General features: G+C 44.5%; 1 protein-coding gene across 12 annotated transcripts in view; it reads left to right on the top strand.

Moving 5' to 3' along the window:
* Window positions 1–26,891, top strand: part of LOC145360325 (uncharacterized) — a 319,226-nt gene that overhangs the window by 258,420 nt on the left and 33,915 nt on the right. For 11 of the 12 annotated variants that reach the window (XR_013889688.1, XR_013889693.1, XR_013889692.1 and 8 more), the window contains 5 exons: window positions 6,427–6,512; window positions 10,154–10,325; window positions 14,555–14,726; window positions 22,675–22,815; window positions 23,645–23,761. Coding sequence is in view for 1 of the 12 variants with exons in the window: in XM_080215517.1 (XP_080071643.1) it covers window positions 6,427–6,512; window positions 10,154–10,325; window positions 14,555–14,726; window positions 22,675–22,815; window positions 23,645–23,761 (688 nt within the window). In the remaining 11 variants the exon portion in view is untranslated. The remainder of the gene's footprint in view (window positions 1–6,426; window positions 6,513–10,153; window positions 10,326–14,554; window positions 14,727–22,674; window positions 22,816–23,644; window positions 23,762–26,891) is intronic. The other variant, XR_013889690.1, reaches the window with a different exon arrangement.

A 26,891-nucleotide genomic window follows, 5' to 3' on the forward strand; every position in this document is an offset into this window, starting at 1 on the left:
TGAAGCATCTCTGCATCCTCCTCACAGCTCACCCTCCCACCTGACTTTGTATCATCTGCAAATCTGGAGATAATACAATAGTTCTTTCTTACTAATCATTAATATATAATGTGAACAGTTGGAGTCCTAGAACAGATCTCTGGGGAACCCCACAAGTCACTGACTGCCAATCAGAAGAAAACCATTTATGCCAACACTTTGCTTCTTATCTGCTAACCAGCTTTCCATTCAGCAGATGTATAGGATTCTCAGACGATTTGATAAGATAGATACTGAGATGTTGCTTCCCCTTGTGGGAGAGTCTAGGACCAGAGGGCAGTCTCAGAGTAATGGGTCACCCATTTATGACAGAGATCAAGAGGAATTTCTTCTCTCAGAGGGTAATGAATCTGTGGACTTCTTTATCGCAAATGACAGTAGAGGTTGGATCATTAAGTATGTTCAAGGCTGAGATAGAGAAATTTTTAATCAATAAGGGAATTGAGGATTATGGGGATAAGTTGTGAAAGTGGAGTTGAGGATTATCAAATCAAATCAGTCATGATCTCATTGAATGGTGGAGCAGACACGATGGGCTGAATGGCCCTCTTCTGCCTCTACATCTTATGACCTAATCTTGGCAAGTTGCTGTGGTATATCCTTCTGATTGTACCCATGGCTGCTCCAGTGAGTTGCTGCTGAAGAAGGTTGATGTTGAAGGGCCATTCATTGAAGATTGTGCTCAGTGTTGGATGTTGTCGAGCTTCTTGAGCTTGGCTGACTCTGTCAGTAGATTCTCTTCATTGTTCTGCTGAATCGAACAGCTTTACAGTTGCCAAGAGCAGACTTCTTTAATAATTACAAAAAGGTGAAGCATTCGTAGCAACGGGTAAAAATATGATGGAAATTTATCAGTTTGTGGCTCGTTCAAACACAGGTGACAATGTTAGAAGGACTGCTCTGAAATCTTCCTGAAACAATGGGGGTAACTTTGACTCTTGGACTTGGTGTAATATTCAGTCAGCTGACTCTTATTGCCTGATTATCATTCTGTTATGAAAACCAGAGAGATGTATATCACCCCTTTTACATTGTCGGCCGAAGCCAATATCACCCCCCCCATCTGTGTAGAATAGAATCCCTACAGTGCAGAAGGAAGCCATTTGGTCCATCAAGCCTGCACTGACCACAATCCCACCCAGGCCTTATCCCGTAACCCCACGTATTTACCCTGCTAATCCTCCTGACAATAAGCGGCAAATTAGCACGGCCAATCCCTCTACCTGCACATCTTTGGGAGGAAACCCACACAGACATGGGGAGAACATGCAAAGTCCACATTGACAGTCACCGTGGGCTGGAATTGAACCTGGGTCCCTGGTGCTGTGAGGCAGCAATCCACTGTGCCACCGTGCCGTCCATCTGATTTTGTAGCATTGGAATGGCATGTTCAACTTCCTTAGTATCTTTTATCATCAGAATTCACTTTTGAAAGAAGAAACCACGTTTTTTTAAATGCGAAGATGCACAAAGATGGGCGACACAGTGGCAAGTGATTAGCACTGCTGCTGATTCACAGTGTCAGGAACCCAGGTTTGATTCCCGGCTTGGGTCACTGTCTGTATGGAGTTTGCACATTCTCCCCGTGTCTGCGTGGGTTTCCTGTGGATGTTCCGGTTTCCTCCCACAGTCCAAAGATGTGCGGGTTAGGTGGATTGGCCATGCTAAATTGCCCCTTAGTGTCAGGGAGACTAGCATTGGATTATGGAGACAGGGCCTAGATTGGATTATTGCAAGCTTGATGGGCCAAATGGCCTCTTTCTGTACTGTAAGATCCTATGATTCTATCAAGGAATTAAAGTCAACATCTGACTCTTACCTATTTGAATTTGTGCTGGTGTTGAGTCTCCCTCTATTGGTTGAAATGGGAAATAACAGGGACAATTTTCACATCCAGACTTGACATCCCAAGGGCAACACACTGAACAACCAGGAGGCCTGAGGCCAGCCCTAAACTGGGTGGTGAGCCACTGAATGTCATGAACATTTGATGGCTGCCAGGACACCACAGGCACATATGAAGTGGTAAAAGCAAAATACTGCGGATGCTGGAATCTGAAACAAAAGCACGGTGGCACAGTGGTTAGCACTGCTGCCTCACAGCGCCAGGGATCTAAGTTCAATTCCAGCCTCGGGTGACAGTCAATGTGGAGTTTGCATGTTCTCCTCATGTCTGCATGTGTTTCCTCCCACAGTTGAAAGATATGCGGGTTAGGTTGATTGGCCATGCTAAATTGACCCTAGTGTCAGGATTAGCAGGATAAATATCTGGGCTTACGGGAATAGGGCCTGGGTGGGATTATATATGTATATATATATCTATATCCATTTAGGTTTTGTAACATTCCAGTTGGCCCTGTTTAATGAAAAGATGTGTAGATGTGAACTACAAGGCAGGGGCACTCTAATGTTTGTGTTAATGTTTCCCTTCTGTATGAGACAGTCTGCTATCTGTTCTGCATCCCGTTGTTGTTCTGAGTGGGGTTGCTAGATGCTCCAGCTTTTCCCGTTCCTGAGCATTTTTGCCTCTGACCAAATGAACAATGAGTCAGTGAGCGTTTTGTGCCCTCGCCTGTCTGTTCCAGCCTTGGCTCAGCTGCTGTTTTGACTCGATCTGCAGAACTGCCTTTAATGCATCAACCTCCAGTCAGCCACTGTGACTTGTGGCTGAAGGTTAGAACATAGGAGTTCCAGGAGTGACAGAAGAGTTTTTGTGAAATTGTAAACACTGCTTAATGACAGAATCATAGAATCCCTAATGTGAAGGAGGAGGCCATTCGGCCCATCAAATCTGCACTGATCACATTCGAGAAGGAGGCCATTCGAGTCTGCACCAACCACAATCCCATCCAGGTCCCATTCCCGTAACCCCACATATCTACCCTGCTAATCCCCCTGACACTAGGGTCAATCTAATATGGCCAATCAAAGGAACCCACATATCTTTGGACTTGTGTGTGCTTAGCTTTGTGTATCCCACCAGATAGATGTCCAACAGTGCAGCCTGCCATGGAGATACAGGTTACTCTACGAATGTGATCACTGTGATACTCAATCTCTCGATGGGACAGCACTAAAGGTACTATATATAACTAACCTTGGCCACGAAGGGAAAATAATCAACCAGGGTGTCTACAAAGTTATCCAATTACAAGATATGTATCATTTTGTGAGGAAGAGAAAACTCTGTGAGAGAGTCCAGTAACAAAATATCGTGACTATGTGAAGCCCTAGATTCCTCATCGAATCGTGTAGCAGAGAAGGATTTTTAAGCCAATATTCTACTCATTAAAAGAGCTGCCTCATCAGCCTTGTTCTCCTTTGCCCATTTCAAGGTTGCATCTAATCTTAAAAGTTACTGTTGAATCTGCTTCCTATTCTAAGGTGAAAATTTGGCCTCCTATTTTTAAGGATTTTAGTAAATTAACCAAACAACATAATCATCACAGGGGATCTTATAAAGTCATAGATGATTACAGCTTGGAAGCAGGCCCATATCCCCCCATACCAATCTTACCCATCTAACTGCCTAAATCTTTCTTAAAAGACAAAATTGTACCCGCATCTACCACTAACTTAGTTTAAACTACTGTAAAAATCAAATGGGTTAAGATGGCCGAGATAAGGAGTTCATAGAATGTTTTCATGTTAGTTTCTTTGAACAGCATGTTCTGGAACCAACCAGAGAGCAGGCTATACTAGACGTGGTAATGTGCAATGAGATAGGAGTAGTTAATGACACCATAGTGAAGGTAGCAGTGATTATAACATGATTGAGTTTTACACTCAGTTTGAGGGAGAGAAGAGTGGGTCCAAGGCTAGTATTTTAAAAATAATTAAGGGCCATTATGAGGGCAGGAAAGCAGAGCTAGCTAAAATGAACCGGCAAATTTAGTTAAGGGATAAGTCAAGAGAGATGCAGCAGCAGATATTTAAGAGGATATTTCAGAATGCACAGAACAGGTACATCCCAATGACAAACATAAATTCCAAGGGGAGGACCTACCATCCGTGGTTAACTAAAAGAATAAAATATAAGGCAAAATTTTCCTGTCCTGCCCACCACGGGAATTGTAATGGGTAGGTCATGGACCATTCAAAGGTCTGTCGACCTCGGGTGGGACTTTTCGGTCTTGGGGCAGAACATGGCTGGAAAATCCTGCCCATGGTATCAAACTTAAAGAAAAAACATGTAATTGCACAAGGATGGGTGGCAGGTTAAAAGATTGAACAGAAAATACAAGATGCAGCAAAGAATGACTAAAAGACTAATTAGGAAGGAAAAATTAGAGCATGAGAGAAAGCTAGCTGGAAATATCAAGACAGACATCAAGAGTTTCTGTAGATATTTTAAAAAATAGAGTTAACAAAGAGAGCATTGGTCCCAGAGAAAATGAGTCTGTGGAATTAATAATGCAAAATGAAGCAATGACAGATGAATTGAACAGGTATTTTGTATCGGTTTTCACTATACAAATAACCTCGCAGAAATAGGGAGGGAGGAACTTAAGAAAATTACACTGATTAAGGAAATGGCACTGAGCAAATTGTTGGAGATGTAAACTAACTGATAATGATAGACCTCATCTTATGGTCTTAGAAGAAGTGGCGAGTGAGATAACTGGTTTTAATTTTCTAAAGCTTACTTGATTCAGGGAAGGTTTCATTTGATTGGAAAATAGCAAATGTTACCCCTTTATTCAGAACAAGGAGGGAGACAGAAAGCCGGAAACTACAGGCCAGCTAACTTGACATCTGTCAATAGAAAAACATTAGAAGCTGTTATTAAAAACATTATAGCAGGGCACTGAGAAAAAAAATAGTGTAATCAGGCAGGGTCAACAGGGTTCTGTGAAAGGGAAATCCTACTTAATCAATTTATTGGAGTTCTTTGAAGAAGTAATAAGTGCTGTGGATAAAGGGGAACTGGTGGATGTACTGTGCTTAGATTTCCAGAAGTCATTCGATAAGGTTCGACACCAAAGGTTATTGCAGAATATAAAAACTCATGGTGTCGAGGGTAACAAATTGGCATGGGTAAAAGATTGGCTCACTAACGGGAAGCAGAAAGGGTCATATTTATAGTTGGCAAAATATACTGTGTGGTATGGGATGGGAATCAGTGCTGGGCCTCAACCTTTTACAATTTATATGAATGATTTGGATGAAGAGACCAAAGGTACAGTTTCTCAATTTGCTGATGGCACAAAGATAGATAGAAAAGTAAGTTGTGAAGAGGATATAAGCAGGTTGTAAAGGGATATAGGTAGGTTAAGTTTGTGGGCAAAGATGTCGTAAAGGAACATATTGTGGGAAAATGTGAAATGGTCCAGTTTGGCAGGAAGAATACAAAAACCTTACATTATCTAAATGGTGAGAAATTGCAGAGCTCTGAAATGGAGAGAATCTGGATGAGCTAATGAATCACAAAAGGTTAGCGTGCAGTTATAGCAAGAAATAGGAAAGCTAGTAGAATGTTATCATTTATTGGGTAGGAAATTGAATGCAAAAATAGAGAGGTTATGCTTGAGCTACACAGAGCATTGGTGATAGCATATCTAAAGGATTGCATCCAATATTGGTCTCTTTATTTAAGGAAGGATGTAAATGTATTGGAAGCAGTTCAGTGAAGGTTTACTATATTAATACCTCAAATGGGCAAACTGTCTCATGAGAAGAGGTTGAACAGGCTAGACTCGTATCCAGTGGAGTTTAGAAATATGTCTTAATTGAAACTTATAGAACCCTAAGTAGTTTTGACTGTAGTTATGGGAAGAATGTTTCCTGTTGTGGGAGAGTCACAGTTTAAAAATAAGAGATCACCCATTTAAGTCAGAGATGGGAGGAAATTTCTTCTCCCAGAGGGTTGTGAGTCTTTGGAACTCTCATCCTCAAAAGGCAATAGAAGCAGAGGGGTGAATTTTCCTGTTGCACCCACCATGGGAATCATAGCAGGCAAGTGGTGGACAATGGAAAAGTCAGTAGACCTCGTGTGGGATTTTCCGGCTTCAGGGCAAGTTTGGCCAGAAAATCCCGCCCAGAGCTTTGAATATTTTTAAAGCAGAGCTCGATAGATTCGTGATTAATGAAGGGGCGGCGGGGAGTGGGGGGAGATGGGTGGTGGAACATTATGGGATTAGGCGGAATTGTGGAGTTGAGGTTATAATCAGATCAACCATGATCTTGTTGAATGGCAAAGCAGGGTCAGGGAGCTGAGTGATCTACTCCTGTTCCTAATTCATATGCTGTTATGTTTCCCATGAACAAAAGAGAGTGTCTACTCATGATACTGTGAAGAAATACAAAGTAACCACAAAAACAGCAATCGTCATCAGATAAGTATTTAAAATGATTCCTTCTTCATATATCTTGCTGAATATTTTTAAGGTTCATGAAACTGGAAGAATTTTATCCTGAAACGTACCGCATGGATGTTAAAAGTGAACGTCATGCTTTCTATCAGGCTTTCCGAGGTAAGGTCCTGTCTCATTTAAAAAAGTTATTCCTTCTTCCTCCCAGTAGTGCTCATTAGCCCATGGCATTCCACCGTCCCAGCCCCAGATTCCTGCAACTGTTTCTCAATGCAGCAGATTTTGTAATGAGCTCAACGAGGCCCATGAGGTTGGCCTCTTGGAGTACGAGCTCCTTGATTGAGATAATGATTGCCTTTCCAATCAGGGAGTCTCACTTGTGTTTATAATGAGGGGAGTCAGATCCAACGGCGCTCTGGTTTCTGACTTTGTGCATAAAGCGTTTGTAGGAGTGGAGATAGGTTTGTAAATAAAGGGAATCTGGGAAAGGAGCACCAGCCCCTGAGGAGTTATTTCAGATTTCATTGGATTGATTCATTCTGTTATTTACGACCTGACCTGACTGTTTCCCTAAGATTGTCTGAATGCCACTCAGATTGGGTGGTTATTAGTTCTTATTAGTTCTTCCGCTGTGACAGATATGCAGTTGCCAGTGTCCTGTTCCTCCGGGTAGTCTCAGTTATGATGGACAATATCTTTTCCCCAATTCTACAAGGATTGGCTCAGTGGGGATCAGATATAGTTCACATTCGACTCTTTCCCCTTCCGTTTTTCAGCTATCCAGGTGTGGCAGACAGATTTTAAAAGAACTTAGCCCAGTGCTGTTGTCTCTAGAAATACGGAACTCTTAAACTACCTTGACACTGGAAACAACAGGACTGCGACTTGAAAGTAGCAAGGCCACTGAGTGAAAGCAGCAAAACTGCCAAATTCAACCTTAAACCAGCCAAGTTACCAACCTGCAAAATCTGTATACCCTTCTTCATTTCATTGAACTTAGTTCATCTCTCCTTTTTAAAAGTTATTTATCAGTGTCCTAGCCTAAAAGACATTAGTTTAAATTTATTTATTGATGTCACAAGTAGGTTTACATTAACACTGCAATGAAGTTACCTTGAAAATCCCCTAGTCTCCACACTCCAGCGCCTGTTCATGTACACTGAGGAAGAATTTAGTGCGGCCAATGCACCCTAACCAGCCCGTTTTTCGGATTGTGGGAGGAAGCCAGAGATTTCGGGAGAAACCCACAGAGTCACGGGGAGAAGGTGCAGACTCCGTACAGACAGTGACCCAAGCTGGGAATGAACCTGGGACCTTGGCACTGTGAGGCAGCAGTGCTAACTGCTGTGACGCCGTATGGATGAACCACAAAGGCATTTGTGTGTGAGAAAGTGGGAACATTGTTTGTTATTTTTGACTTAGATCAGGCTATTACCATGAAAACAATCCTCATCTTTTCAAAAATTCAAGAAAATGTATCTGATTGTGTCATTTACCTTCATGGCACATAAACAGTTAAATACTCACCCTATTAAGGAGCATGCCCATTTATCTAAAAAAACCTATTGTGGTCAAATGAGGAGAGGGAACAGAGGAAGACCATTCGATCCTTCCTCGACTGATTGTAACACTGCCATTAACTTAGCACTGGAAGCATTGAAGGGATAGACTTAGCACTGGAAGTCAGCCTGTGCCTCTTTGAATATGGTTTGTGAATTCAACATTTCCAAATCCATATTGGTATTTTAAACATTAAGCATTGTCTTCCTATACTGTTCAGAAGACAAGCCTACACAGAAGAAATTGCACCACCATTATGGAGACAGGCTGGAAACTTTCCGTTACCCCTCACCCCCCTTCCTTCTCTATACATTGCCCCCCACCCCCCCAATCCCCTCACCCCTCCTCCTTCTCTAGACACTGGCTCCCTCACCCCACACAGCCTGTGGTGGGGACAGCGAACCATTGAAATCTCCATTTATATTGGCAGGACCGAAAGTTCCCACCCACACAAGGGGCTGGAAAATCCCAGGCACAATGTAGACAAATCTTGGGACCAACTATCTACGATCCAAGGGCCCTGACACAATGGGCAGGACTTTAAGGCCTGCCCGAGGTCAACGGAGATTTCCGTTGTTGGACCCCTGCCTGGGCCGATTCTGTGGCGGGCAATTTGGTAGAGTTTTGGCCATTATTGGTTTAGGTCATTTCTCAGGCTCCATGACTGCCACCTAAAATAGGTATTAGCCCCCCACTACCGCCCCCCGCCCAACTCCGCTCTCCCCCCACCCAACCCCGCCACCCCAGCTTATGTTAATTAGTTGTCATTGGCCTTTATAAGGTCTGAGCATGCTCCACTTAGGTTTTCCAGTTGAAGATGTCGCCTAGTTTGTAGCTGCCATCAGAAAGTTATGCAGTGTGTTTTAAGTCTGAGGTGCTACCAGGAATGCTGTTGCTGTGAATGTCACAGCATTCCCGAGGGCCATCCTGGCTGGCAAGCGGCCGCTGAGGTAAATGCATCACCTGATGTTGTGCTAATCCACTTGGATCACCATTGCAAAGCAGATCCACTGTTTTCCCAGATGCTTCAGAATGTTTTTCCGCTGCCGAAGATGCTGACTCACGGTGGAATACAGTGCCTTAAAACGTTGTGCAACTCAAGTGGTGATCAGCCATGGCGCTCTTCAATGTCAACCACTGATCCCCACCCTCGTACCCCCCAACAGCCAAGGAAAACTGCCGCCTCTGCTGTTTGGAAGCAGCTTTTGCTAAGGGAGTGCCTCCAATCATCCCAAGCCATCAATAGCTTTGCAGATGCTAGCAAACCTTTCCTCGACATTTCCACTGACTTTTGGACACAAGGGTGGGATTTTACGGTCTCGCTGGGGCGGTTCTGGCCATTATTGGTTTAGGTCATTTTTTCAGGCTCCATGATGGCTGCCTAAGACAGGTATTTTTAGGCCCCCCCCTCCAACCCCACCCTAGCTTATTGTTAATTAGTTGTTATTGGCAACCATTCCAGGTGGAGGTGTAGAATATGTTTGCCCCTGGACAGCTCTGAGTTGCATTTTTGGGGAAACAGTGGTAATATCACCGGACTAGTGATACAAAGATCTGGGCTAGTACACTGGGGACATGCGTTCTAATTCCACCATGGCGGCTGGTAGAATTGAAATTCAGTTACTAAATCTGGAATGGAAAGCAAGTTTCAGTAATGGTTATCATGGCATGTTTATTGTAAGCAACCCATGGTGGAACAGTGATTAGCACTGCTGCCTCACAGCGCCAGGGATCAATTCCTGGCTCGGGTCACTGCCTGTGTGGAGTCTGCGTAGGTTTCCTCTGGGTGCTCTGATTTCCTCTCACAGTTGAAAAGATGTGGCTGGTTAGGGTGCATTGGCCATGCTAAATTCTCCCTCAGTGTACCCGAACAGGCGCTGGAGTGTGGCAATGAGGGGAATTTCACAGTTACTTCATTGTAGTGTTAATGTAAGCCTGCTTGTGACACTAATAAATCAACATTAAACTCATGCCCTGCTATCCTGATTGGCCTGGCCTACATGCGACTCTGGACCCACAGAAATGTGGTTGACCCTTAACTGCCCTCTGCAATAGCCTACCAAGAAGGGTAATTAGGGATGGGCAATGAATGCTGCCTTTATCGGCAACACTGCCATCTGTGATAGAGTAAATAAAGTAATGGGCTGAGCTGACCAGTATTTAACCGCTTGTTGATATGCCCAGTTGGTGGGATTTTCCTCATGCTGATGTTTGTTTCCTGCCCCTCTCTCTGTTTAATGTAGAAGGCCAGGTATGGATATCGAAACCTGCAGAATCGAGCCAAGGCCGAGGAATCTTCCTCTTGAGGACACTGGATGAAGTGATGGCCTTTTGGGAAAAACTGGAGTGTGTGGAAGAGAATCCTTATTTCAGAATGTGTTCCTACAATTCTCCTCTGAACAGAATAGTGCAAAGGTGATTGGGGAGATGGTGGTGTAGTGGTAATGTCGCTGGGTTTGCGGAGAAATGGGTTCAAATCCCACCATGGCAGCTGATGGAATTAAATTCAATTGATAACATTTGGAAGGATAGTTTTGGTAATCGTGACCATGAAATTTTTGTTGATTGTTATTAAACATCTCGTTCATTAGGGATGGAACAGTGGTTAACACTGCTGCCTCACACTGCTAGGGACCTGGGTTCAATTCCCAGCTTGGGTCTCTGTCTGTGCAGAGTCTGCATGTTCTTCCCGTCTCTGCATGGATTTCTTTTGAGTGCTCTGATTTTCCTCCCACAGTCCGAAAGATGTGCTGGTTAGGGTTCATTGGCCATGCTAAATTCTCCCTCAGTGTACCCGAACAGGCACCGGAATGTGGCGATTAGGGGATTTTCACAGTAATCCCATTGCGGTGTTAATATAAATCTATCTGTGGCACCAATAAACACACTTAAACTAATGTCCTTTAGGGAAGGAAATCTACTGACCTTACCTGGTCTGGCCTACATGTCACTCCAAAGTCACAGCAATGTGATTAACTCTGAAATTACCCTCACAAGCCACTTAGTTCAAGGGCAGTTAAGAATGGGCAATAAATCCTGGCCTTGTCAGCAATGCCCAAATCCCATGACAGAATAAATTTCAAAAAAATCAAAGTCCAAATATGACACAAAAGGAGATCTTAATTCATCACGCAATAGTGCTTTTCCATATTAAGCTTGATGCAAGATTACAGCACAGTCTGTACTCGAATTTTACCGCCTCCGGGGCGGGTGAGCTCGCCGTTGGCCTGAGGCGGGATTTTACGAGCCTTGCCTGAGCGAGGTCGTAAAATACCGTCTGATGTATCTGCCAGATTAGTCTGTGGGTGAGTTCTACTGATCTTACAGAAAAATGTTCCAGTTGTGTAGCAGGGTCAGCTGGCCATTTAATGAATGAGAAATCTAGCTCAAAAACTATTGAGCCTGGTGGGAATGCAGGGAGCATGACAGCCCTTAACTTCAACAGAAGCCTTTGTATAACCCCAAAAGACAAGTTGTTAATTTACCAGAGTTATATTTCTAAAATTGCGTAGCAATATCTGTCCAACAGTTAGCATCAGTCAATAATCTCTCTAAGAATAGCTGTTCAACTAAAACCACGATGCTATCATAGTTCATTGAATTACACAGCATAGAAGAAGCCCTTCAGCCCATCGAGTCTGCACTGATATGTGACAAACATCTAAATGCCCATCTAATCCCATTTACCAGCACTTGGCCCATTGCCTTGAATGTTATGATGTGCCAAGTGCTCATCCAAGTACTTGTTGAAGAATGTAAGGCGATTTGCCTCAACCACCTGTAGAAGAGGAGAATGACCTCAGCAGGAGGTCAGTCAGGGGGCCAGGAAAATTAGCAGCACCCTCATTGTAGACTGGCTTTCTCTGCATATACATGAAATAGTCAGCGCAGACAAAGGGGGCGTTTCATTATCTCTGTCAACAGGACACAGCTGAATGTCCTTGTAACAGCACTGAAACTGTGATTAAGACATGGCTAAATGGCCATTGTCTGAATGGACATTTCATCTGTCTCCACTAAAGATTAATGGGACTCAATTAAACAGCTATTGTCTTGTGCCTACCTCTTTGAATCATATGTAAATAATTTACCGGGGTGTGTGACTATAAACAATTATCATTTCTAGAAGTTGTGCCCTATAAAAAAGCTGATTGTACACAATTGAGGAGGGCAGACTGAAGAAGCTTTAGGGATTCTTCAGTTCTCCTCTCCTTATCGATAAGAAGGAATAAAGGATCCATCGCTCGCAAATACTATGTCCAAATATCTTTTTATCTCTGACACATCCTTTCATGTAGCCCATCCTAGACTGTCGCCACTGACTGGGTAAAAAATATATTCCTCACATCCCTCCTAAACCTCCTGCCACTCATCTTGAACTTGTGTCATTGTCTGTGCAGAATTGGACAAGCAGTAAGAAGTCTCACAACACCAGGTTAAAATCCAACAGGTTTATTTGATAGCAAAAGCCACTACACCCATGTCCCATGAATGAATAAAAATAAACATGAACCTGGAGCTTCTGGTCCACAGGTAGGGGGCACTACCGCAGTGCCCCAGGCCTCCTATCTTCTTGTATGAGACTGATACATGGATAGCGATAGAGCTAAACCTTTATTTGGCATGATCACCGGAACGTAATGCATCAGTGTAAAAGGGTATTAAAGAAAATTTTGGACAATTGGGCCCTGCCTGGTGAATCCAGCAGATCCATCAGCCCATTCAACAAGAAATTATTTTCTCTGATGCTCAGAACAATCATCTAGTTCAGCTTCTTGCGACAGGAGTTTGGGGTCTGCCCCAACAGGTTTCTTCAGACAAGCCCAGATAAGCGACGCTGACTGTCTACACAAGCATCAGACGTGTCTGAATGGGCAGTGTCAACTGTGCAGCGTCCCTCCTCCTGCTCATGGGAGCATCTGCAGAGCTGGGTAATAATGAGCTCTCCAGTAATGGCTGCCAGACAATCATTGATAAATGTAGCAGTGCCACTTTAAGACGATATCAGAAAGGCTTCAATAAGTCTCAGTAACTTCCTTAGTTTCTGCGTTGTTGTGGTTTTGTTACACAATTGGTTGCTAGGAGATTCAGCAATGGACCTAACTGAAGGGAACACACCTATCTTGCCACTCCTGTTTTATACAAGGGCCGTGCCTATTGTGTGTTATTTCCTCCTCCTGATTATATTATAGGGAAGACACCTCATTTCGATGAATTATGCAAGTGCTTATGGTCAATCAGCACAATCTGATTTGGGTGTGGGTCCATTCCTTGATTAAGTAAATCTTTGGTGCTCAAATATGCAGCAGTGTAGCGCGCACAAATTCCTTTACTTTTCTGTTCCCCTATTGACTGTATGCTTTGAACCCCAAAGTTGGGGCATACACTTTTTCAAAGGGAGTACAGTAATTGAAACACAGAACCATTGTATCTTTTAAGGGAAGTGTAGGTAAACATTCAGCCACAGAGGAACATAGAAGGCTATGGGAAGTGGGTAGACTCATGTGATTAGCTTTGCATTGTTCCAGAAAAGAGATACTATAGATACGATGGGCTGAATGTTTTTATGGTTTGAATTCATAATTTATTTGTTAGTGTCTCAAACAGGCTTACATTAACACTGCAATGAAAATCTCCAAGTCCATAATCCGGTGCCTGTTCAGGTACACTGAGGGAAAATTTAGCATGGTCACTGCACCTAACCAGCACTTCTTTCAGACTGTGGGAGGAAACCAGAGCACCCGGGAGAAACTCATGCAAACAAGGGAGAACGTGCAGACTCTGCACGGACAGTGACCCAAGCCAGGAATCGAACCCAGGTCCCTAGCGCTGTGAGGCAGCAGTGCTAACCACTGTGCCACCCTGCCTACAGAATCCCTACAGTGCAGAAAGATGCTATTCAATCCATCAAGCCTGCACCAACTCTCTGACAGAGTATTTTACCCAGGCCCTCTCCATCCCCATAACCCCACACACTTACCATGGCTAATCCATTTAACCTGCACACCTTGGGACACGAATGGTCAATTTAGCATGGCCAATCCACCCAACCTGCGCATCTTTCGGATGGTGAGAGGCAACTGGAGCACCCAGAGGGAACCCACACAGACACGGAGAAAACGTGCAAACTCTACACAGACACCCAAGACTGGAATCGAACCTGGGTTCTTGGAGCTGTGAGGCAGCAGTGCTAACCACTGTGCCACTGTGCTGCCTTCGTAGCTGCTGCAAAATTCCTCCAGTTCTAGGTGGTCATTGGATAAAAAGGGTGTAAAAAAAGTCTCTTTTTTTTAATTAGGCCTTTACCCTGATAACCTGCCCAAGAGGAAACAATGGATGAGACAGATTTTTTCCCCCATTACTTGGGATGTTCTGACCCCGAGAGAAATAAGGAAAACACAGACAAAAACTGTGAAGAGACACATGGAAAATATGGGGGAAGACTTCTTCCCCCTGCACCCTCACCCCGTTCCCCTGCACCCCTACTCCCCTCAGTGCAGTTAACACATACACTTTGCCACAGAGGAAACCAAATAAAAGTGGGATAATAGGGAAGGACGGATGCCTCTTTAGATAGAGACGCTAAGAATGAAATATCTGCCCATTAAAAGGTACCAAAATGTCTGTATATTTTACTCAACCAGGTATGTTGTCAAGCCCTTACTCCTGGAAGGTAGAAAGTTTGATGTCCGCTGTTATTTCCTGATCGCCTGCACCTCGCCTTTTGTGACCTTCTTTCGCCATGGTTACGCCAAGCTGACCTGTAATGAATACAATCCGAATTCTGATGATCTGACTGACCACCTGACCAATCAGGTAGGTTAAACGGGGCACAAATGCCACCCTGTCACACACTCCATCCTTTACGCAGTCGTCACATGTTCATCTCCATCTCCGTTGTCCAATTTTACCCCCACATTCTTAAATTGATCACACTATTTCAGGGGAGTGCTTTTATGATGTTTGATTGGTTGAGTCAAAGTTAATATTGCATTTGTTTTTATGTCATTGTCTTTTGGGATTCCCATGTGTTTGGAGACAGTGGGCAGGATCTCCTGGCCACGCAAGCCCCGAATCCGGAAAACCGCACCCCAGGTCAATGGACCTTTCCATGGTCGGACCCCCTGTGGCGGGTGGAGTGGGAAAATTTGCCCCAGCATTGCAGTGAATATGAGCCAGCTGACTTTGTTTCCTGGGCGTAATGTTACTGGCATGTCCGCCCGAGGTTCATACCATCCCGCCCCGAGGCCAACGGAGAATGCCGTTCTCCGAGCCTTGGGACGGGCGTGCCGGTAAAATTCCAGCCCCAGACTATAAGAAGTGAGGGAGGATTGGCACAGCTTGGTGTTTTGACAGCCATGTGGTGATAGCTGAGGGGAGGGCAGTTGCCCTCTCAGTCTTACATTGCCAATCTGTCCAAACGTTCGCTAAATAGAGAACTGAATCTTTAGTTTGAAAGATTTCTCCACCTCAGTGACAGCAGTGACCAGGTCAATAGGATTGCAACAGAAACAGACACATTTAATTCAAAAAATTATGTCTGGGAAAGCCTGATAAATACTAGTAATATTGATTGATTAATTAATTATTGCCACATGTATTGGGATATGGTGAAAAGTATTGCGTCATGCACGCAATGCAGGTAAAGCATACCATTCATAGGATACATAGGGGAGAAGGAAAGAGTGCAGAATATAGTTTTTTATTTATTTGTGTCACAAGTAGGCTTACATTAACAAAGCAATTAAGCTGCTGTGAAAATCCCCTAGTCGCCACAGTCTGATGCCTGTGCGGGTGCACTGAGGTCACGTACCAACCCACTCAAGAACAGCTTCTTCCTTGCTTTGAATGGACCTACCTCGCACTGAGTTGATCTTTTACTACACCCTAGCTATGACTGTAACACCATTCCGTACTCTCTCCTTTCCTTCTCTATGAATGAAATGCTTTGTATAGCAAACAAGACACAATACTTTACACTGTATACTAATGCATAAAAACATAGAAGATAGGAGCAGGAGGAAGCCATTTGGCCCTTTGAGCCTGCCCCGCCATTCGTTACGATCATGGCTGATCATCCCAATTCAATAGCAAATCCTGCTTTTTCCCCATAACCTTTGATCCCATTTGGCTCAACTGCTATATCCAGTCGCCTCTTGAATAATACACGTGACAATAACAAATCAAATATGAATGAGAATTTAGCACGGCCAATGAACCTAACCAGCTTTCGGACTGCAGGAAGAAATCGGAGCACCCAGAGAAAACCCACACAGATATGGGGAGAACATGCAAACTTCACACAGATGGTGACCTAAGGCCGGAATCAAACCCCAGTCTCTGACGCTGTGAGGCAGCAGTGTTAACCACTGTGCCACTGTGTTGTAGTTACAGATAGAGTGATCAACGTAACTTGTGATAGGACCATTCAAAATAATCAAAAATAATAATTGTTTTAATGGGGTTAAGTGTTTTCCCTAAGGTGACAATTTTGAATTTCAGGGAATTTCAGCTGTTATAAGAGGTTATATCTTAGTTTGAGATAGGGAAGAGTATGGAATATTGTTTTTGTTGCTGGGTGTGTTGCAGATGAAGTATGATGGGCAGAAAAGCAAAAGAATTGAATAAAAATAACACCAAAGGAATTAAGAAATATGTATATAGATGGGCATATTTATCCTGTCTTATCCGACTCTTCAAATACACTGCCATTCATTTTATTCCTGACTTTCTCTCCTGCCCTCCTGAAAGTGCTGGTACATCCCAGGGTATTTTTTACAGGTTTTAAGGCTGTGTCACAATGTGCACCAGGGAGACATCACAACACTACTCACCCAATCCTCTCACACGTGGTCAAATTCCATTGCGTCCTGAATAGCCAAAAAGTGGGAAAAAAACCACTTCAGGCCACAAGCAGCATGGGACCCAACACTCGGCATCAGGTTCACAAGAGTACAGATTAGGCAAGGATGTAAACTGTGGGTTGCATTTTGGATGCTCTGTCTGTTTTCAGCAGAGGAGTGGAGGTGGGGGGAGGGCTTGTAAAACCAGATGGGTTGTCACCCCCATCATATGGAGAGGAGGGGGGATGGTGCCAAAATCAGCACCCCGTCTGCCATATTTAAATAGGGTATTATGGGTCAATTCGCCTGGTTAACAAGACAATTGACCCTGGCAATTTCAAGAGGATATCAGATATTGCTCTTAGGGCTAAAGGGATTAAGAGATTTTGAGGGGAGGGGTGATCAGGATATTGAATTTGATGATCAGCCTGATCATAATAAATTGGCGGAGCAGGCTCGAAGGGCCAAATGGCCTACTCCTGCTTCTAGTTTCTGTGTTTCTCTGCCCATGCTGTACAAAGATTGGGAGTGGGTGAGGGGGCACACAATGGGAATATCAGACATGGGGCGTGATTTTACAGCCTCGTTCAAGTGAGAACGGAAATTCCCACCCAAGGTCACTGGATATTTCTGTTGTCCACCTCTCGCCAGCTCTAATCCTGTGGTGGGCAGGGTGGTAGAATTCCGATGATGAAGTATGAAAACGTTGGAAATGCTCAGCAGGTCTGGCAGCATCGGTGGAGGGAGGAACAGAATTATCGCGTTATCTTGATTATCCCTTGCTATTGAGGAAGATTGTCTTCCATTGGCCGATTTAGTGCAGATCTGTTTCACATCAACTCCCACACATACCTTAAGGGAATGAAGCATTGATGCAATGGGAAGGAAACCAGGTGATTTTCATTCTGATGCAGCATTTCACCACCTCTTCCTCTATCTGTTGAGCTGTTGAAGACTTTGCGGGAGTAGGCAACCCAGTTCTATAGAAAGATTCTTCACGGCTAGGAAGGAAGGAGGTTTTCTATCTTTGGGGGCTGCCTTTTCTGGATGAGGGAGTGGCTCCCACCCCCAAGATAGAACTCCCTCCTTTCTTCCTAACCGCCGGCTGCCTTGAACCCACCACCTTCCACACCTCTCTCTTCTGTCCAATCCCTTCCTGCCAGTGACCCTGAACTTACATGTTCCTGGGGCTCTGATGGGCTTTCTTCTGCATCCTTGTTGTGCCCTGGCCGTGCCCACTAATGCATACTTGGCACTGCCGTGACTGATGTAAGGTGAGAAGTCCCATACTAGCGCTGTTTACAGATGTGGGCTTGCCTGTCTACTCCATGCCAACTTTGCTTCTGATGATGGGAGTACGGGGTAAGTGGGGGATGGGGAGTTGGGGGGGGGTGGTTGGGGGGGAGGCCAGCTATCTGCACCACTATAATATTTTCTAGGGTGGCACACTGGCATAGTGGTTAACCTCACAGCACTTGGGGCCAGGGTTCGATTCCTGCCTTGGGTCACTGTCTGTGCGGAGTCCGCATGTTCCCCCCATCTCTGTGTGGGTTTCCTCCGGGTACTGCCGTTTCCTCCCACAGTCTGATTGACGTGCCGGTTAGGTGTGTTGGCCGTGCTAAATTGCCCCTTAGTGTCAGGGAGATTAGGAGGGTAAATACAGGGATGGGTCCTGGGTGGGATTATTGTTGGGGCAGGCTCGATGGGCTGAATGGCCTTATACTGCACTGTAGGGATTCAATGGCTCTTGCCCACGTTCCATCGTCTCGTGTGGTCCATTGGACATGCGCATTTGAGAATCCTGGATGTGTGACTGCAGATAACTCGAAGAGTTTGTTGTTTCTTTCCATTTTGTTGTTCATGTAGTTAAGCAGTGCACAGGGGATTTTAGTTGCTCAGGTGAGAATCGGGCGACCCAGCTGAATTCAAGGCAGGTGCTCATTAACATTGTGTAAATTACCCAGCAACCCCTGAGAGGGGGGGGCTAAAAATACCCACCCCCAGCAGCTGTTGACTATCTTTGGTAAACTCTGCGCCCAGTTGAATGTATTTTTCTCTTTTTAACCCTTCAGAGGCAGGATTTTAGATTGTATTTCCATAAAATTAACAATCTTCCGTCAATTTTGTTGCACTAAAACAAACCTATCCCATACTCTCATATTATTTTCTACCAACTGATCAAAAGGCTTAAATGAAAACAGAAAGTGCTGGAAAAGCTCTAGCAGGACTGGCAGTGGAGTGTGAAACAGACTTAACATTTTAAAGTTTATTTATTAGTCACAAGTCGGCTTTCATTAACACTGCAATGAAGTTACTGTGAAAATCTCTGAGTCGCCACACTCAGGTGCCTGTTCGGGTACACTGAGGGAGAATTTAGCACGATCAATGCACCCAACCAGCATGTCTTTCAGACTGTGGGAGGAAACCGGAGGAAACCCATGCAGACACAGGGAGAATGTGCAAACTCCACACAGACAGTGACCCAAGCCAGGAATTGAACCCAGGTCCATGGTGTTGTGAGGCAGCAGTGCTAACCACTGTGCCATCCCAATCCAATCTTATCTGACTTCTGGTCATGTCGAACTTTGAATCTCTGAAGGAGGAATGCAGAAGGAGGCTATTCAGCCCATTGAGTCTGCACTGGCCACAATCCCACAAAGGCCCTATCCCCATTCATCCACCCTAGCTGGTCCCCCTGATACTAAGGGGCAGTCCACCTAGCCTGCACATCTTTGGACTGTGAGAGAGCACCCAGTGGAAACCCATGCAGACACAGGGAGAACATGCAAACTCCACACAGACAGTGACCGAAGCTGGGAATCGAACCTGCAACCTTGGTGCTGTGAGACAGCAGTGCTAATCATTGTGCCACCATGCCACCACTTGAAATGTTAGTTCATATTTCTTACTCCACAGATGCTGCTGGACCTGCTGTGCTTTCTCCAGCACTTTCTGCTTTTATTTCCAATCTCCAGCATCTGCAGTATTTGCCTTTGGCACTGGAGCTGACGTTTGTTTGGGCAGGGCGGGGTGGATTTACTGTGTCCTCACCTCACAGAGACGTGAACCTTACAATGCCCAGTGCCAGATTTGAACAATAAGAGCTAACGCTGGTTTTTGTGTGCAGCATTCCTAATGTCACCTTGTAACATTGCTGACTCAGAACAGACGGGGGACTGAAACTGTGGCTGTTTTCCGCCTGACTGAGCATTGCTTCATGTCACTGAATCACCTGAGGCCAGTATGCATTCAGTCACTGTCAGCAGCAGTGTTAGACCAGGCAATCTGAAATGATTTCACTCACAAGTCTCTTCCCAATTGGCTTCAGAGTGCAATTGAACATCATGACTTTTAATGTTATTTGTTAGTGCCACAAGTACATTAACACTGCACTAAAGTTATTGTGAAAATCCCCTAGTTGCCACACTCTGAAGCCTGTTTGGGTACCACTGAGGGAGAATTTATCATAGTCAATGCACCTAAGCACTTTGGACTGTGGGAAAAAACTGAAACACCCGGAGGAAACCCACACAGACACAGGGAGAACTTGCAAACTCCACACAGACAGTGACCCAAGCTGGGAATCGAACCGGAATCCCTGGCACTGTGAGGCAGCAGTGCTAACCACTGTGCCACCATGCCATATTAATGTTAATTAATTCTTCAGGGACCAGGGTTCAATCCCAATTTCGGGTTCCTGTCTATGTGGAGTTTGCACATTCTCCCTCTCTCTGCATGGGTTTCCTCCGGGTGCTTCGGTTTCACCCACAGTCCAAAGATGTGCTGGTTAGGTGCATTGGCCATGCTAAATTGCCCCTTAATGTCAAGGGGATTAACAGGGTAAAAATGTGGGGGTTATGGGGATAGGATCTGGGTGGGTGTTCTTGTTGGTGCAGACTTGATGGGCCAAATGGCTTCTCCTGCACTGTAGGTATTCTAAACCCACACATTTACCATAGCCAATCCACCTAACCTGCACATCGTTAAACTGTGGAAGGGAACCAGAGCACCCGGTGGAAACCCACACAGACACAGGGAGAACGTGCAAGCTCCACACAGACTGTGACCAAAGCTGGGAATTGAACATATGTTCCTGGCGCAGTGAGGCAGCAGTGCTAACCACTGTGCCACCCCTTGCTCCATAGGTGTACTTAAGAGCTAGCTTAAACTCTGACAGTTTGCATTGCAAAACCTAAAGGGAAACGTTGACTTGAAAAGCAACAGGAAATATAAGTTATGGCAGGAAGTTGCAGATAAGAGTTAGAGATTCTGTGAGTCAGTGTGAACAATAGCGTGGGAGAGTTGCGAATGAATCAATGTTAATATTGTGTCAATTTAGCGCAGCAGTGTGAGGCAGCAGTGCTAACCAGTGTGCCGCCTCGCTGTCCCTTGCAGCAGTAAGGTGGAAGGAGGCTTAGTGGTAACTGGTAGGATCTCCCTTTTAATTTCAAGTATTGCACTACGGATGAATGCATTGAATTACATAGAATGATGCAGCACAGAAAATGCTCCATCTTTCACATGTACATCTCTCCCCCTCCTCCATCTAACCCTACCATCATAACCTTTTCCTTTCTCCCTGATATGTTAATCTAGCTTAGCCTAAAAAGGATCTCTGCTTTTCACTTAAGCTAAACAACTCTGTGTGGCTGCAGGTTCCACATTCTAACCACTCTCTGCTCAAAATAAGTTTCTCCTGAATTCTCTAGTGAGTTAATGACTGCCTTAAACTCAAGGCCTCTAACTCCGAGAGCTCGTGATTCCAAATAAACTTGTTGGACTTTAACCTGGTGTTGTGAGACTTCTTACTGCTTTCAGATAACCTTTGATCACCAACACAGACACTGTAGTGTTGGTAAGGGTTCACCAGCGCCCTCAAGTGCTAAATCCCTCTGACTTCTTTGACCTAGAACAGGCAACATCTGTAGCAGTATCAGCCTCCCAGGAAGGGAATCTCAGAGAAACTTATAAAATTCTAACAGGATTAAACAAGCTAGAAAATCCCAGAAAGAACGTTCCTGTTGGGGGGAGGTCCAAACTAATTTGTGTCATAAGCAGGCTTACATTAACACTGCAAAGAAGTTATTGTGAAAATCCCCTAGTCGTCACACCCTGGTGCCTGTTCGGGTACACTGAGGGAGAATTTAGCATGGCCAATGCACCAAACCAACACATCTTTTGGACTGTGGGAGGAAACAGGAACACCTGAGGAAACCCACGCAGACACGGGAGAACGCGCAACCTCCACACATCAGTGACCCAAGCCGGGAATCAAACCTGGGTGCCTGGAGCTGTGAGGCAGCAGTGCTAACACCGTGCTGCTGGCTGTCATAGTTTGAGGATAAGGGGTAAAGCATTTAGGACTGAGGTGAGGAGAAATTTCTTCATCCAGACAGTGTGAGTGTGTGGAATTCAGTCCCACAGAATATAGTTGAGGACATCGTCTGATTTCAAGAAGAAATTAGATAAAGCTCTTGGGGTTAAAGGGATCAAGGGATATGGAAGGAAGGGGGGATCAGGATATTGAGTTTGATGATCAGCCATGACCATAATGGATGGTGGAGCAGGCTTGCCGAATGGCCTAGTCCTGCTTCTAGTTTTGTTTCTAAGCCATGAGCTTTTTTTAACCAAGTCATTGAACATCGACAAGTCCTGAAATTCAATTTTTAGTGATTTGGGAATGGTTCCATCTCAGAAATGCTCTTTGATATTTTCCTGGTGAAAAAGTTAAGTCTGACAAAGCTGCCTCATTTAAGATGTGTTTGTTGCTTTCTGTCCAAACTATTTGATTTTGTGTTTAACTGTCCCTCCCTTCCTGTGATCTCAGGGGGTCGGTATCATTCCACCTGCTCCCCTCCCCCAACCCTCGGGAGATACAGTTTTATTCCAGTAATTGCAGCTTTGCACTTTCTTACCGGCAGTTCATACAGAAAAAGAACCCCCTGTACAGTGAGATGAAGGAGGAGACAATCTGGTCCATGAAGCGCTTGAATGACTATATTAATGAGAAGTATATGGAAGCAATGGATCTCCCCAGGGACTGGGTCTTCACTGTTTTTACAGTAAGTTTCTCCTGCTTCTAATTAACAGAATGAGGCTCAGTCGGAGGCTGCTCACCACTGGAGGATTGAGATACGTGGGCCTACTGATTAAAAGATCGCATGATGTCCCTACGTTACCATGGTGACATTTTGATTACGATGCATTTGCTCAGATCAACAGACTTCCTGACAAACATGATCAGAGAGCTCAGAAATGGATTTGAATTAGGGAGTGTCCAGAATAGAATGAGCTTAGCAATGTGGTTGACTCTCAACTGCCCTCGGGCAACTAGGAATGGGCAATAAATGCTGGCCCAGCCAGCAATGCCCATGTTCCATGAATGAATAAAAAAAAACAGGAAATTTTGTCTGGCAATTTAACCCGAAAATATTATTTTCTCACTTAGATACTGACGTTAGTCAACTGATGGGTTATCAGTGGCTACATCAGTTGGTTACATCTGGCTGGTAGACCATCATTGACCAATGGATTACCAACCACAAGCCCTGCATCTCTGAACGTTCAGATGCAGTTGAGTGAAGCGATTTGGTCTCCTCACTGGGCTCTGGGTGAGGTACGGAATAATCAAAGACAAGGTGAACCCCGTGCGTTAGAAATAGAAACAGGGTATAAAAATGAATTAGATTCTTCTTTGCTCGACAAAGTAAAATTTGAATGGAGAGATAGGGCACTGAAAGGAGGGAAACAAGTAGAAAGAAGGGGTGGGGAATGAGAGGAATGTCTGTTACACTTGAGCATTCCCTCAATTGAAAACAAAATTATAGACTGTGTAACAAAGAATCTTGCCTGACTGCAAAGGTAATTAATATCTTTAACATTTTCTTGCAGAAGAGAGTACAGCAGATCATGACACAGTGCTTCATTGCTACCAAGGCCAGACTCGTTAGTAAACTGGGCTACTTTGACCTTCTGGGTTTTGACATTGTCATTGATCAGAATTTCAAGGTGACTTCATTTTTAATTCTCTTCATCCGTCCAGATAGTAAAATATTGGTGCATTTAAACTGATCCAGCAATGATCTCAATGGTACATTGGGTAGCAAAAGGGTTACATAATCCAGAGAATCTAAATTCAAATCACATCTTGGCAGGTTAGGAATTTTAATTCAGTTCTTTCAAAAAGCATAGCTTGCCCTTGTACCTGGGAAATTGGTTGGCTCTTAACAATCTCTGGATACGACGCAGCGATCTACTCAACTGTATCATAAACAAGTTAACTAGGGATGCACAATAACTCCCAGCCTTTTCAAAGATGTACAAATCCCAAGTATTAATCTTCAAGAATTCTTGGTCTGATTTACATGTTGATCAAACAAAGTATAAATGTGTATAATAGTGCAAATTTAGTACCAATTCAGCCACAGTTTAAATAAGAATCAAGATTAAGATGACTCAGTTGATGAAGGCAGTTACAAGTGTGGAACTGAGCCGTATGTACCCAGTAAAGGTTTTGATGCCAGCCGTGTTAAGTTAGCTTGTCTCACAGGAGCACTATAAGCTGGTAGGGGAGATATCCATGATGTGGAGATGCCAGCGTTGGACTGGGGTAAGCACAGTTAAGAAGTCTCACAACACCAGGTTAAAGTCCAACAGGTTTAGTCTTTAACCTGGTGTTGTGAGACTTCTTCCTGGGAAGATATCCATCATAGTTCCCACTCCTGATCATCACCCCACCCATCCTACCACGGCAGATATGCCGAGTCATTGGCTGCTGGGAGGAGCTTCCAGTCCCGCTGCTGGAGGACCACCCAACAGGACTGGAAGATCTTGCCAGCAAGAAGGGCTGCCAAGTATTTGTAATCAGATCTAACTGAGCATCCTGTTTAAATTCACTTATAAATTCTGGCAGTTAGGTGGGAAACCTGAGAGGCAAAGCCTCCCTCCAGAAGGTGGAACTCATAGAATCCCTACAGTGCAAAAGGAGGCTATTCGGCCCATCGAGTCAGCACCGACCACAATCCCACCCAGGCCCTATTCCCGGAACCCCACACTTTTACCCTGCTAATCCCCCTGACACTAAGGGTCAATTTCGCCTGGCCAATCAATCTAACCTGCACATCTTTGGAGTGTGGGAGGAAACAAGGAGCATCCGGAAGAAACCCACGCAGACGCAGGGAGAATGTGCAAAACTCCACACAGGCAGTGACCCAAGCCAGGAATCGAACCCGCGTCCCTGGCACTGTGAGGCAGCAGTGATAAACACTGTGCCACTGTGCCGTCCTGAAGTTCTGGACATGATTGCGATATGGGCTGGAATTTTTCTGCCATTCACAGCATTGGGATTCTGTGGTCCTGTTGCAGTGAACGGAGATTCGGCTGAGCGCCACATTCTCCATTCTCCCTGGCAGCGACGTCAGGGCGAGAACGACTGGAAAATTCCAACCATGTTTTTAAAAGAGGGTGATGTAACAGCCGGGGAGGCAATAACTACAGGTAATTATCCTGATTTGGAATGCACTGGCTGAAAGGTGCTGGGATATGTGTGAAAAAACAGTTGGATAAATCCTTGAAGGGTTAAACTTTACAGGATGACAGGGAAAGGACAGGGCAGAGTGGAGCTAATTGGATAGCTCTTTCAAAGATCCAGCACTGACATAATAGGCCAAATGGCCTCCTGCCGTGCTGTGCCAGTACTGTGCTGGTGGAACTCTCTCCCTTTCCCCCCACCAATCATGTTCTAGCCTTTCTGGTGACCTTGGCATTTCAGTGTTTAATTGGGTGCTGGGTCCATAATACCATCACAAGCTGAATTGAAACTTCTCACATTCATTCTATGAATGAGCTACTGGCTGAGCAGATGGAGAGGAATTCCATCCACGCAGATTTGAGTTCAGTGCTTCAGGTTGAAAGGACTGTGCCCTCATTCATTTCCCCATGTCCTCAGTTTAACACAGGTAGCATTCATAATGAAGACATTCCCTTGCTCTTCCCCATATCCCTGCTTTTGTTTTTTCCCTTTCACCTTTTGAAAGTTACCTATGAGTCTACTTGCCGCCCCCTGACAGAAGCCCATCATAATCATAACAACTCACTATGTAAATAAAAAGATCCTGTATGTCCCACCTGGCTTTTTTTTGCCAATTACGTTAAATCTTGTTGCTGGCCTTCATGACAACTGCTCCCCTCTGACGTTGTTGCTTAAGCATGTTATTGAGGCAAGCGTGGTGGCACTGCTACCTTACAGCTCCAGAGACCCAGGTTCAATTCTGACCTTGGGTAACTTTGTGTGGAGTTTGCACATTCTCCCCGTGTCTGTGTGGGTTTCCTCCGGGTGCTCCAGTTTCCTCCCACAGCTGATAGATGTGCAGGTTAGGTTGATTGGCCATGTGAAATTGTTCCTTGGTGTCAGGGGAACTAGCAGAGTAAATGTGTTGGGTTTGTGGAATTGCTGTCGGTTCAGACTCAATGGGTCGTGTGGCCTCCTTCTGCACTATAGGGATTGTTATGATTCTATGAGAATAAGGGGAGATGTATTTTGCATCTAATTGTGTTCTTCATGCAATAAACTTCGCTATGCTTTGCAAAAGATGAGGCAATATTTTCAAATGCTAGTGGCAAACTAAAGCATTTGGAAGGTTATGGCTATATGCTCAACTGAAGTGATACACTGAGGCTCTAACATGCTATATTGTGGGAAAACTAAGACTTGTCCTTGCCCAAATAATGGGTTGCTTACATTGAACCTAGTACCATGACAAAATGCTATGTGATGACAAGGCCCTTCAACTATGGAGTTTCTCATTCTCGCCCAGTTATTAGCAACTGTTGATGTGGTAGCAACAGCTATTTGGAAGCAAGTTCTTTTAATGGATGTATTGCAGATAAATAAGGAGTTTGTGCCAGGTGTTTATCTGCTGTTTTGCGCTGTAACCATTAGGCCACCTTGAGTGAGAATGAATTACAAATGATCTTTCAGGGGAAAAAGATTCTGGAGCTAAGTACAACAAATCAGAAATGTTAAGTGATTAACAGTGACAGAGCTTCCTCATTGAGCTCAATAAATCCTTTTTTTGAGCTGATCAGTGGGGTAGATGCATTAATGTGACATAATCCAATAAGCCAAGATATCCCCTTG

This window comes from Carcharhinus amblyrhynchos, chromosome 30, assembly GCF_965287045.1.
Source record: "Carcharhinus amblyrhynchos chromosome 30, sCarAmb.v2.hapA, whole genome shotgun sequence".
In the NCBI taxonomy this organism is placed as follows: Eukaryota; Metazoa; Chordata; class Chondrichthyes; order Carcharhiniformes; family Carcharhinidae; genus Carcharhinus; species Carcharhinus amblyrhynchos.